The 14,214-nt window shown below is 38.1% G+C and overlaps 1 protein-coding gene across 3 annotated transcripts in view; it reads right to left on the reverse strand.

Moving 5' to 3' along the window:
• The window catches only part of LOC122554325 (AP-1 complex subunit mu-1-like), a 50,359-nt gene extending 38,944 nt beyond the window's left edge, over window positions 1-11,415 (reverse strand). Inside the window, exons 1-3 of one of the 3 annotated variants that reach the window (XM_043699165.1) lie at window positions 11,257-11,415; window positions 4,550-4,706; window positions 4,378-4,445 (exon numbers count right to left, since the gene is read on the reverse strand). In XM_043699165.1, coding sequence (XP_043555100.1) covers window positions 4,378-4,445; window positions 4,550-4,706; window positions 11,257-11,298 — 267 coding nt within the window. In that variant the 5' untranslated portion in view covers window positions 11,299-11,415. Of the gene's footprint in view, window positions 1-4,377; window positions 4,446-4,549; window positions 4,707-10,819; window positions 10,964-11,256 lie in introns of those variants that run through there. The other 2 variants (XM_043699168.1, XM_043699167.1) reach the window with 2 other exon arrangements.
• Between the last annotated feature and the right edge of the window lie 2,799 nt (window positions 11,416-14,214).

Here is a 14,214-nt window from a genome sequence, read left to right on the forward strand (position 1 = left end):
AGCTGCCAGTCCTGCCCATCCCTGAGCCATGATTCTGTAATTGCTATGATATCTCAGTCCCATGTTCCTAACCATGCCCTGAGTTCATCTGCTTCCCTGTTAGGCCCCTTACATTGAAATAAATGCAGTTTAATTTATTAGTCCTAAATTGACCCTGCCTGCCCTGACTGTTTGACTCATTTCTGTTCTCAGCTGTACCCGTCTCAGATTGATCTCTTTCCTCACTATCTCCCTGGGTCCCACTCACCTTACTAGTTTAATTCCTCCCAAGCAGTTCTAGCAAATTTCCCTGCCAGTATATTAGTCCCCTTCCAACTTAGGTGCAATCCATCCTTCTTGTACAGGTCACATCCACCCCCCAAAGAGATTCTAATGATCCAAAAATGTGAATCCTTCTCCCATTCAGCTCCTCAGCCATGCATTCATCTGCTCTATCCTCCCATTCCTGCCCTCACTAGCTTGTAGCACTGGGAGTAATCCTTGAGGACCTCCTTTTTAAATTTCTGCCTAACTCTGTAATCTCCCTTCAGAATCTCAACCTTTTCACTTCCGATGTCATTGGTTCCAATGTGGACAATGACATCCTGCTGGCCCCTCTCCCCCGTGCGAACATACTGCACCCTCTGAGACATCCTTGATCCTGCCACCAGGGAAACAACACACCATTCTGCTTTTTCTCTGCTGGCCACAGAAACGTCTGTCTGTACCTCTGACTACAGAATCCCCTGACACAATTGATCTCTTGGAAGCCGAAGTACCCCTCGTTGCATTAGAGCCAGTCTCAATACCAGAAATTTGGCTGTTCGTGCTACGTTCCCATGAGAATTCATCACCCCCTACATTTTCCAAAACAGCATACCTGTTTGAAATGGGTATGTCCACAAAAGACTCCTGCACTAGCTGCCTACCTCTCTTACCCTTCCTGAAGTTAACCCATCTATGTGACTGTATCTGAGACTTTCCCCCCTTCCAATAACTGCCATCCATCACATACTGTTGCTGTTGCAAATTCCTCATCACTTCTATCTGTCTCTCCAACCAATCTACTCGATCTGATAAGATTCGCATCCAACAGCATTTATGGCAGATATAATCCGCAGTAACCCTTAAACTCTCTTTAAACTCCCACATCTGACAAAAAGTACATATCACTACAAAGGCCATTTTTGCTCCTTCACAATCTACAGACCCAGAAAATAACACCGTCGTATTCCTCTACAAACACTGCCCCAGGTTAAATTAATAGCTATGGCTTATATTTTAAGTTTAATCAAAAGACTTATCTCCAAAAACACAATCAAGAAAGAATCCACTATACTCACTACTGCAGCCTTTCTCTTGGACAGACTTAAAACAACAATTAACTTATCTGATTCTGTGCTGTGAACTTCACCCAATAGTTCCTCCAAGATTAGTTATGAATTTTACTGTTTGTTAATTTTCCCAGATGCACTCTGATGACCAGCGATACACGAATTCAAACAGCAAAGGCGGTAACTGTGCAGGTTCTCTCTCTCTCCTGCACTGACCTCACCATGTGCTTCCTTTGTCTGCTCTACTCCCTTTCAAAACTGCTGTTGTTTTGACTTTTTTTTCCAAAAGTTCCAAAACAATGCAACAGCATATAAAACAGTAATTGCAGCTCCTGGAATTCGAGGAAATCACCTCCAACACCTAAAATACCTCAAAAAAAAGGAGCAGCTCTTACAGCCAGAAATTTTTCCCGTCCTCTATCTTGGATTACCCTTTGGTAATTGTTCTTTTTTCAAATTATCCTTATGAGTGTAAAGTGAAAAGCTTTGCCAAACTGATGTCATTTTTTTCAGCAATATTACAGACTTTTTAAAATGCAACACATGGAAACACTACAAAGTCCATACCAATGCACAGATAAGGGGACACAAAGTCAATGACCACAGGTATGAGCTGTTAGCTTCTGGGGTTTATCTCAAAAATAGCATTTATGCGTGGTTTGACTACCAAGCTTGTTTTCATGCAACAATTTGGGGTAAAAGCACATGTCTCAGTAAAAACAGTCAATTAAATAACACTGAATTGTAAAAAAAAAGGTTGCAATACAATTACCATTGTGATATGAGTGCGATATAAACATTACAGCAGCCTATGTGGAATATCAGCATTTGAGGGCAACCCACACTTTGCATTGAGAGTTCTATTATATTCAAATTAAACTTTCAAAAGTTATACTTTAAAAAAAATGGAGATATAAAGGCTTGGTCAAGACTTGGACTGAGATATTAGAAACAGTGTTTCAAATCTTGAGATGACAACAAAAAGAAAGTAAGGTTAAGAGTGTGAAAAGTGGAGAATTCATACAGAATATTAATCATGGTAGACAAACAAAATACTGTAAATAAAGACCATGAAATCATTTCTTAGAATAACAGAAAAATAAGATCAAGAACAATTTGGTTCCATTAATAGAGTACATATACATTACAATAAAGTCTTTCTTGAAAATCTTGTACAGGAAAAACACAATGCTCAAGATACGATGCAATGTTCACCCTGTACGTGAATAGGTTGGTCATATCCTTTAGTTAGGACCATGTACAATCTCGCTCATCAAATCACAGAAGTTATTAATGTCCGCATGGGCAATGCAATTCATTCTGAATTTCAGAGACTGAAGTTAAAAAGCTTAGATTTGTTTTCAAGAAAAACAAAGTTGTGAGCTTACCCAAGTATTCAAACTTATGAAGCAATGCTTTATTTCATATCATATAGCAAGAAAGGAAAAAAAAAGCCATCCGCCCAGACTTTACATATAGCAGCAAAGCAACAGTACTAACCACTGCGGATCCAGAAAGAATCTATCCACAAAGAACTTGTGACCTTTGTGGTGAGTTTCACCATTCCAAAACACTAACTTGAATCTCATACCAAGTAAAAGGAATCTTGCAACAGCAGTATCAAACAGGGTAAGAAATAAATCACATTTGAAGAATAGACAGTAAACCAGCAAATTAAGATGTGTTAATAATACTTCACTTTTATGAATTTTACAAGAAGACATTTAGCGATTGAAACATACAAATTGGATAACAAATTACCATGAACAAACTTTTAAAGTAATTATGTTGAAAGGAAACTATGGATTTAGAAAAAATATTTTCACAAAATTAAAATTAGTTTCCAAGACCAGAGAGCTTCTTCAGGACAACTTATTACTTAGCATCCATTACAAAATCAGATACAAATTGTTAACAAAAATATGTTTTATTTTTAGTAGGTTTAAACGTTACATTACAGAACTAGAGGACAACTTCTCAGTCAATACTTGCTCGAAGATATTGATTTGTAGGAAGTTGCAAGGAGTGGAAGAGCAGAGATTCACCAGCAGCAATTTCCTGGTTTGCAAGTTTTATAGATGTTAATGTTAATGATTGCCAACAGGTTTTAGATCTGAAATCTCCAGGCTAATTATTACAATCCCAACTTTTTAGTTCAGTGAATATTAAACAGATATGTGGAGTACATTAATGAGGAAAGTCTCTAAAGTAAATAATATAAATTAATCCAAGAAGCAAATATTTTTAAGAGAAAAAAATTGAGAAATGTGGTGTAAAAAGCAATTGGATAGTATTAAGCTAATTCAAAAAGATTTTGGATCCTTTTCTCTATAATTTCTTCTAATTTCACTGGAAAGATAACTACTGTATGCATGATCTGAATGACAGGATATTTATTATTCATCACATTCAATTTCAAAACAGAAAAACAATTAAATGGAATAGCAATTTTAAAAATGCTACTAAATTTCTTAGATTAATATATTAAACAGCCTTGTGATGCTATAATGAAGTTATTGTGACATCATAAACAGTTAGGAAGCAATGAATCAGGTTTAAAACAACATCAAGTTAAAACAACGGAGTAAGTATTCTTTTTCAAATTATGCATATTTTTATTTTAAAATTGTTTTCGTAATTCCACTGATGCATTCATCGCAATTGTCAGGAAAATTCATTTCAAGTTTCCTCAGTAAATTAGGATAGCTGGAAATAGCTTCTCAAGCGAAGTGAAGTCAGTTCCAATTCAGAATAACATTTCTAAGTATTGATTTCAGTTTAACTGTGAGAAATATAGCACGTTTTTGATGAGAATATACTGGTTAGTGATTCAATAAAATACTGGGATCGCAAAATGCTTTATTTAATGTAACTGTTGTTGAATTTTCTGTTTTTCCATTTATATCAAATTGAATATTGTTAAATCAGCCAGAAAACAACAGACACAATAAATGTGATGTGTTTTATAATTAAAGGTTTCCAGAGGAGTATACTTTTTGTCTCAAGGCTTGGAAGTCACCTTTCAAATACACATTTAAAACAGATTACGTTATTTTTTGCTTACCTGTTTAACTTTGAAAAGGAATGCAAAAGATAATGTAATGTTGGTATTTCTTTTCATTGTACATACCACTGAGTTTCTTGTTAAGGTTTTTGGCTTTGATTATGAGTCATAAACATATTGGAACAGCTCAATGTATATTTAAGGATGCAGCTTAATGTATATTTAAGGATACTGTAAATATTTTTGTATTTAATCCACAAAAAGTAGACATCATCTTTCTCCAAAATTGGGCTTAAGGATCCATCCTCCTCTTTGCTTAGAAGTAAAGGCATGAAATTCTCAATCATCGACATTGTAACATTCCCTCGATAATTGCGGGAAATGAGAACCTGTGTAGGAAATTGTTACAATTCATTATTTAGGAAGTAATAACAGGACATTTGGAACGTCAAAATACAAATCATCAGAGTCAGCATGGTGTTTTTTTAAATCAAGGATAAATCATATTTGACCAATTTACTAGAGTTAATACAGAACATAGGAGAAAGTGAGGTCTGCAGATGGTGGAGATCAGAGCTGAAAATGTGTTGCTAGAACAGCGCAGCAGGTCAGGCAGCATCCAGGGAACAGGAGAACTCCTGAAGAAGGGCTTATGCCCGAAACGTCAATTCTCCTGTTCCCTGGATGCTGCCTGACCTGCTGCGCTGTTCCAGCAACACATTTTCAGCTCTTAATACAGAACATAGAACAGTAGAGCACAGGAACAGCCCCTCCAGCCCATTTCTGTGCTGACCATGATGCTATTCTGAATGAATTCCATCTGCCTGCACATGGCTTATACCACTCTATTCCCTGCCTGTTCTTGTGTCTGTTCAAACACCTCTTAAATGTTACCATTACATCTAACCACATACCCTGGCACTTAACACTGTGTGTAAAAGTTTGGTCTCGCTTATCTCCTATAAACTTTTTTCCCGTCTAATCTTAAATCTATAGCCTGTAGTACTTGGCATTTCCATTCTGAGGAAAAGACTTTAACTATCTATCCTATCTCTGAAGATGTAAAAGGCAAGGTGGATAATAGGGACCCTGAAGATGTGCTATCTCTGGACTTCCAGAAGGCACTCAGTGAAGTTGTTCACAAAAGGTAAGATCACAGAGTTAGCAGGATAGAGGACTGGCCAACCAACAGAGAGTCAGGATAAATGGATCTTTTTCTGGTTGGCAAGATGTAACTAGTAGGGTACAACAGGATTTTTGATCCTTGGGCCCCAATTAATTACAATCCATATTAATGACTTGGATCTAAGAATAGAAAGTACTCGAGTGAAATTTGCAGATGATGCTAAAGTACGTTGGCAAGTAAGTTCCAATAAAGAAAGAAGAAATTTACAAATGGATGTGGTTGGGTTAGGTAAATGAGGCAAAATTGGACAATGATGAAGTTTAATGTGAATAAGTGTGAGGTTATCCATTTTGGGTTAGAGGAATAGAAAGGCTAATTTTTACATAAAGAGAGAGAAACTTCAGAGTGCTTAGATGGAAAGGGATCTAGGTGTCCTCGTGCATGAGCCACAAAACTAGTGTGCAGGTACAACAAGTAATAAGGAAAATAAATGGTATTTTGGCGCTTATTGTTAAAAGAAATGTAGGGAAGTGTTGTTGCAATCATATAAAGCATTAGTAATATCACAGTGTCATACAGCATGGAAACAGACTATTTGGTTGAACAAGTCCATGCCAAATATAATCCCAAACTAAGCTAGTCCACCTGCCTGCTGCTGGTCCATATCCCTCCAAATCTTTCCTATTCATGTACCTATCCAAATGTCTTGTAAACATTGTAATTGTACTCACATCCATCACTTCCTCCAAATTCATTCCACACGTGAACCACCCTCTCTGAAAACATTCACCCTTTATGTGTTTTCTATATATCTCTCCTCTCACCTTAAAAATGTTACCCCTCGCCTTGAAATCTCCAATCCTAGGGAAATGACAATTCCATTTATGGGGGCTTCAACTTTCCAAATATTGACTGGGAATACTATAGGTCAAGTACTTTAGATTGGTCAGATTTTGTCCATTGTGTGCAGGAGGGTTTTCTGACACAGTATGTAGACAGGCCGACAAGGAGCAAGGCCACATTAGATTTGGTACTGGGTAATGAACCCAGCCAGGTGTTAGCTTTGGAGGTAGGATAACACTTTTAGTGATAGTGACCACAATTCAGTTATGTTTACTTTAGTGATGGAAAGGGATAGGTATACACCGAGGGCAAGAGCTACAGCTGGGAGAAAGGCAATTATGATGTGATTAGACAGGATTTAGGATGCATAAGATGGGGAAGAAAACTGTAGGGGATGGGCACAATAGAAATGTGGAGCTTATTCAAGGAACAGCTACTGTGTGTCCTTGATAAGTATGTACCTGTCAGACAGTGAAGAAGTAGTTGAGCACAGGAGCCATGGTTTACTGAAGGAAGTTGAATCTCTTTCAACAGGAAGAAGGCAGCTTATGTTAGGATGAAAAATGAAGGCTCAGTTAGAGCGCTTGAGTTACAACCTAGCTAGGAAGGACCTAAAGACAGAACTAAGAGGAGCCAGGAGGGGACATGAGAAGTCATTGGCAGATAGGATCAAGGAAAGCCCTAAAGCTTTCTATAGGTATATCAGGAATAAAAGAATGACGAGAGTAAGATTAAGGTCAATCAAGGATAGTAGTGGGAAGTTGTGCATGGAGTCAGGGGAGATAGGGAAGCATTAAAATGAATATTTTTTGTCTTTTCTATTGTGAATACTGATGTTGTCAAGGAGAATATTGAGAAACAGGCTATGAGACTAGGTGGGATTGAGGTTCACAAGGAGTGTTAGAAATTCTGGAAAGTGTGAAAATAGATAAATCCCCTGAACCAGATGGGATATATCCTTGGATTCTCTGGGAAGCCATGGAGGAGACTACTGAGCCTTTGTCTTTGATCTTTATTTCGTCATTGTCTACAGGAATAGTACCAGAAGACTGGAGGATAGCAAATGTTGTTCCCTTGTTCAAGAAGGTGAGTAGAGACAACCCTGGTAATTATAGACTGGTGAGCCTTACTTTGGTTGTGGGTAAAGTGTTGGAGAAAGGTTATGAGAGATAGGATTTATCATCATCTAGAAAGGAATAAATTGATTAGGGATAGCTAATATGATTTTGTGTAGGGTATGTATGCCTCACAAACCTTATTGAAGGTGACCAAACAGGTAGATGCGAATGAAGCCATTGATGTGGTACATATGGATTTCAGTAAGGCGTTTAATAAGGTAGGCTACTGCACAAAATACGGAGGCATAGGATTGAGGGCGATTTTGCGGTTTGGTTCAGAAATTGGCTAGCTGAAATAAGAGAGGGTGGTGGTTGATGGGAAACAGAGTTCCCATCCTGGAATTCAGTTACTAGTGGGGTAATGCAAGGAGCTGTTTTGGGTCCAGTGCTGTTCGTCATTTTTATAAATGACCTGGATGAGGGCATAGAAGGATGGGTTAGTAAATTTGTGGATGACTCTAAGGTCAGTACAGTTATGGATAGTGCCAAAGGTTACAGAGGGACATAGATATGCTGCAGCGCTGGGCTGAGGGGTGGCAAAGTTTAATGTGAAAAAGTGTGAGGTGATCCACTTTGGAAGGAGTAACAGGAATGCAGAGTACAGGACAAATGGTAAAATTCTTGGTAGTGTAGATGAGCAGAAAGATCTCTATGCCCATGTACATAGATCCCTCAAAGTTGCTGCACAGGTTGATAGGGCTGTTAAGGAGGCATACAGTGTGTTCGCTTTTATTAGTAGAGGGATCATGTTTTGGAACCATGAGGCTATGCTGCAGCTGTACAAAACTCTGGTGCTGCCACACTTGGAGTATTGCATGCAGTTCTGGTCACCGCATTATAGGAAGGATGTGGAAGCTTTGGAAAGGGTTTGGAGGAGATTTCCTAGGATGTTGCCTGGTATGGAGGAAAAGTCTTACAAGGAAAGGTTGAGGGATTTGAGACTGTTTTCTTTAGGGAGAAGATTGAGAGGTAACTTAGCATAAGAGGTACAGTTAGTAAGTTTGCATATGACACCAAAATTGGAGGTGTAGTGGACAGCGAAGAGGGTTACCTCATATTATAACAGAATCTGGACCAGACGGGCCAATGGGCTGAGAAGTGGCAGATGGAGTTTAATTCAGATAAATGCGAGGTGCTGCATTTTGGGAAAGCAAATCTTAGCAGGACTTATACCTTAATGGTAAGGTCCTAGGGAGTGTTGCTGAACAAAGAGACCTTGGAGTGCAGGTTCATAGCTCCTTGAAAGTGAAGTCTCAGGTGGATAGGATAGTGAAGGCGGCGTTTGGTATGCTTTCCTTTATTGGTCAGAGTATTGAGTACAGGGGTTGGGAGATCATGTTGTGGCTGTACGGGACATTGGTTAGGCCACTGTTGGAATATTGCATGCAATTCTGGTCTCCTTCCTATTGGAAAGATGTTGTGAAACTTGAAAGGGTTCAGAAAAGATTTACAAGGATGTTGCCAGGGTTGGAGGATCAGAGCTATAGGGAGAGGCTGAACAGGCTGGGGCTGTTTTCCCTGGAGCATCGGAGGCTGAGGGGTGACCTTATAAAGGTTTACAAAATTATGAGGGGCATGGATAGGATAAATAGGCAGTCTTTTCCCTGGGGTTGGGGAGTCCAGAACTAGAGGGCATAGGTTTAGGGTGAGAGGGGAAAGATATAAAAGAGACCCAAGGGGCAACTTTTTCACACAGAGGGTGGTACGTGTATGGAATGAGCTGCCAGAGGATGTGATGGAGGCTAGTACAATTGCAACATTTAAGGGCATTTGGATGGGTATATGAATAGGAAGGGTTTGGAGGGATATGGGCCAGGTGCTGGCAGGTGGGACTAAATTGGATTGGGATATCTGGTTGGCATGGACGGGTTGGACCAAAAAGTCCGTTTCCATGCTGTACATCTCTATGACTCTAGTTGAGACATAAGATAATCAGAGGGTTAGGTCAATGGACAGTGAGAGCCTTTTTCCTCGGACAGTGATGGCTAGCATAAGCAGGCATAGCTTCAAATTGAGGGGCGATACATATAGGACAGACAGAGGTAATTTCCTTACTCAGAGAGTAGTAGGGGTGTGGAACGTACTGCCTGCAACAGTTGTAGACTTGCCAACTTCTCGGGCATTTAAATGGTCATTGGATAGGCATATGGACGAGAATGGAATAGTGTAGGTTAAATGGGCTTCAGATTGGTTTCACTGGGTGGCGCAACAGCAAGGGCTGAAGGGCCTGTACTGCACTGTAACATTCTATGTTCTATTAACTCTATCTATACTTCTCATTATTTTATAAATTTCTATCAGATTGCCTCTCAACTTCCTGTGCTCCAATGAAAAATGTATCAGCCTAGCTTGCCCTTATAACTCAAACCTTCTATATCTGGCAACATCCTAATAAATTTCTTCTGAACCTTCTCCACCTTGATGTTATCCTTTCCCTTACTTGAAAGGGGATCGTAGTTGCATTGGAGGCAGTTGAGAGGAGGTTGACTACGGAGATATGGGGCTGGTCTCATGAAGAGAGATTGAGCAGTTGAGGCCTATACTCTCTGGAGGTTAGAAGAATGAGAAGAGATCTAATTGAAGTATTTAAGATGCAAAAGGATATTGACAAAGTAGATGTGGAGAGAATGTTTCTTCAAATGGGGAGATCCAGAACAAAAAAGGTCACAGTTTTTAGGATAAAAGGGTAGCGGATTTAAAAGAGATGAGGAGAAATCTCTTCTTTCAAAGGGTCATGATTCTGTGGAATTAAGTACACAGGATGTAGTGGTTGTCAGGACAATGAATCAATTTAAAAGGAGATTGACAGATTTTTAATTAGTAATGGGTTGAATGGTAATGGAGAGGGAGTAGGAAAGTAGAATTTAGGCTAAGATGAGATCAGTCATGATTGCATTAAATAGTCTAGCAGGTTCAAGGGGCTGAATTGTCTGATCCAACTCTTAGTAGGATTTATGATCGACAATTTACAATTCACAGGAAATTTGGAATATATTTAGAATAGTTTGCTACATACATTTTACTGGTAGCCATATAATTCTCAACCCGATAAAAAGGAAATCCTCTGCAAATATATTCAGAAACTGCTGCAAAGATTGATATTTTGTTCACTGGAATATCAAGTCAAATTTCAAGTTAAGTAAACACTTAAATATTATAAGATTGCTTATATTTATATGGCAAACTATGTTGAAGCATTTTCATAATAATTAGCGGGCAATGACCTTTGTAGATGGACACCGTATCAAAAATAAGTATTTTTAATCTAGTTCTAATGGTAGAGTACGCATCGGCTGCATTTTAGGGTCAAGTCTGTGGCTGCAGTTCTCCACCATTAAATTCAGCTGTGTTTTAATGAGAAAGTAATGAGGAAAGGTCAAGCCAATGAGGAGGAAAACCAAGACCAATTACTTGCCTGCCTGCTCATCTCCAAAAAAGAAAATTAGTACCAAGTTGTTCGTTGGGTGAGACTCTGAACCATTTACTTTGATACAGCATTTAGATAATATGTGAAATAAACATTCCACTGAGAAACAAAGCCATAGTGATCTCACTACACACTTCAGTGAACACATTTCAGCATTTTTCATTACATTAGTTGTGCAACCAGAGGTTAAACATTAATTAGAATGCATGAAACTGTTACAAACAAGCCAAATCTACACAATGGTTAAAATGTAGCCTTAATGATATTAAAAATAAAATTCATGGGAAATTATTAACAATAACAGAATGTCTACTATATTACATCACTTTTATGCAGGCTTGCTTTTCCATCAATAGGAAAGACTGAAATATACTCAAGGCCTTGTACGTTTTAGTAAAAGCATAATAAATGTGGCATAAACCTACCTGACCTTTGTTATCCAAAAAGTAAATAGCAGAAAATGCCATGCCTGCAGAGTTTCCAGGTCTATGATAGTTAAACGAGGATTACTGGCTTTTTAAGCACTTAGTACGTATACTCACACCCTAAAAAGAACAAGTCAAGGAGGAAACACTGACTTTTACATTTCATAATCAATAGGACTCTGACAGGAGTAGGTCATGGCAAAAATGAAAGCAAACACATAGCAGCAAACAGAATGTTACTTTGGCCTATTGATTAACCAGAAGGTGTAAGCTTGAAAAACATTAGTGCTGTTCAACATTAACATGTGTCATAGTAACTGACAGAATTAAATGCCTAATAATAAAGGAAACATCACCAATTTCTCAGTTTGATCCAAAGGCAAGTCAATTTGAAAATAGGTTTATAAATGTCATGCAACTATATTGAGAGCTTGTTGCCCAGCACCAAGTATGTATAAAATTGTGAGGACTGTAAAACTGAGAACTAACTCCAAATTGTTCATGAATTATCATAGTTGGAACAGAAACTATTGAAAGCCAATCATTATTTTCATCACATAGTGTACAATGTGCTTAATGAAAAGGAAAATGTTTGCCAATTATAATTTTTATCAGCAAAATCTTTCAGGTATGAACAAAATTTTCTAAATATCAAATAACTTCATTTGGGAAATGGAGGTAGGATGCATTTAAGCCAAGCTTAAGTTGGATATGCATCCAAAATTTATGAGATATTCCTCTTGCTAATTAAAGCAATTTGTTGTGAATACAAAGAAAAATATTCAATTTCATTTTGTATGATGTCCTTTTTATTTAAAGTGGACTTTAACCTCTTAGTGTTCTATATAGATTTTAACCCCCCTCGGATTCCAATTTCCAGGTTTTAAATTCACAATTGCTATTAGTCTAAAGCAGATTTCTATGGCCATTATCAATTTTTGTGTATACATCAAATGTAGGCTCACAAAGTGAATACTTAAGGCCTTGAGATAGCACAGGGAATATAATAATACATTTTAAAAAATAATTAAAATGGTGGGTTTTCATTGTTGAAAGGTGGTGACAGCACAATAATTAGCTCAAGAAAAGGGAACATTTCAAGAGGTTTTACTGGAATCAATGAACGAACAAAGATTATAGGTATATAACAGTGAAAAAGAAATTTAGTAATGATATAAAAAGTTTCTCAATGTACAGAATGGGCCAAATGGGACTAGATTTACTTAGAATATAGAGTCACGGAGTTAAAGAGATACACCATCCAGATACCCTTTAAAAGTTCTAATTGTACCAGTCTCTACCACGTCCTCTGGGAGTTCATTCCATATACACACACCATCCTCTGTGTGAAAATGTTGCCCCTTAGATCCCTTTTATATCTTTCCCCTCTCACCTTAAACCTATGCCCTCTAGTTTTGGACTCCTCCACCCTTGGAAAAAGACCTTGCCTATTAATCCTATCCAAACCACCCAATTTTATAAGTCTCTATAAAGGTCATTCCTCAGCCTCTGAAGATCCAGGGAAAATTGCCCCAGCCTATTTAGCCTCTCCCTATAGCTCAAATCTTCTAACCCTGGCAACATCCTTGTTAATCTTTTCTGAATTATTTAAAGTTTCATAATATCCTTCCTATAGCTGGAAGACCAGAATTGCACACAGTACATCAATAGTGGACGAACCAATGTCCTGTATAGTCGCAACATGACCTTGCAACTCCTATGCACTGACCAGTAAAGACAAGCATACCAAACGCTTTCTTCACTATTCTATCTATCTGCAACCTTCTTTGCTGTCCACTGCACCTCCAATTTGATGTCATCTGCAAAATTTCTAACTGTACCACTTATGTTCAAATCCAAATCATTTATATAAGTGACAAAGTAATGGACCCAGCACTGATCCTTGTGGTACCCTGCTGGTCATAGGTCTCCAGTCTGAAAAACAACCAACAGCCACCATCTTCTGTCTTCTACCTTTGAGCCAGTTCTGTATCCAAATAGTTCTTCTATGTGATCTAACCTCGTTACCAATCTACCATGAGAAACATTGGCAAATGCTTTACTGAAATCCACATAGATCACGTCCACTGCTCTGCTCTCATCAGTTTGCTTTGTTTTCTGGTCAACATGGACGAATTGGACTGAAGGGTCCGTTTCCATGCTGTACAGTTCTACGACGGTGTTCCTAGGTATACACACAATGAAAAATATTGTTTCACACAGCAGCCTCCACTAGGTCCAGAGAAGTGTTGATACATCAGAATTGCTTCCAAACCATGCACACAACAACCCACACCTCGAGACTCCAATTTCACATCCGCATTGTTGGTTAGATAAATGCTGGATTCATGTATCTTACTTAACCTCGGCCACTAACTAAAATTTCCAATCGCAGTCGACCTTGTTGGTGCAATGGCATTATCACCTCTCATGCTTAAAATTAAAATTTGAAAACATTCTTACACTGGAAGCAGAAAACCTATAATCAGTGAATTTAAATCATAATTGCTTTGATGATTTAGATATGGTGGGTGGGAGCAAGTCAGTGGTTATTTATTAGTTTGAAAGTAATTTATCAAAAAAGTTTGAGAATCACTGCTGGGACAGCAGTTCAGAAATTGTGGTCTGTAGAGAATTTCAAGGGGATCCCTGAAATAATCTTAGTAAGAGAGAAAAACAAAAAAGTGAAGCCAGGTGCTTTGTATAAATTAACAAGCTACTCATACTGATCCTAGATAACATATACTACAGAACAATCAATCGAATTAGAATGCTCCCGGAAACTTGCCACATTCACCAACATACCAAGAGATAATAGGCTTGTAAACATAATCCTCTGTTGTATGACAGAATGTACAACTGAGAAAAAGCAGAAATATTAAATAGGTTTATCTGTAAAGCATTTTCAGAGACAGTAACTCTTTTTTGGGAAAAGAAATTTGACTCATTTCAAAGATT

This window comes from Chiloscyllium plagiosum, chromosome 11 (assembly GCF_004010195.1).
Source record: "Chiloscyllium plagiosum isolate BGI_BamShark_2017 chromosome 11, ASM401019v2, whole genome shotgun sequence".
Taxonomy (NCBI): Eukaryota; Metazoa; Chordata; class Chondrichthyes; order Orectolobiformes; family Hemiscylliidae; genus Chiloscyllium; species Chiloscyllium plagiosum.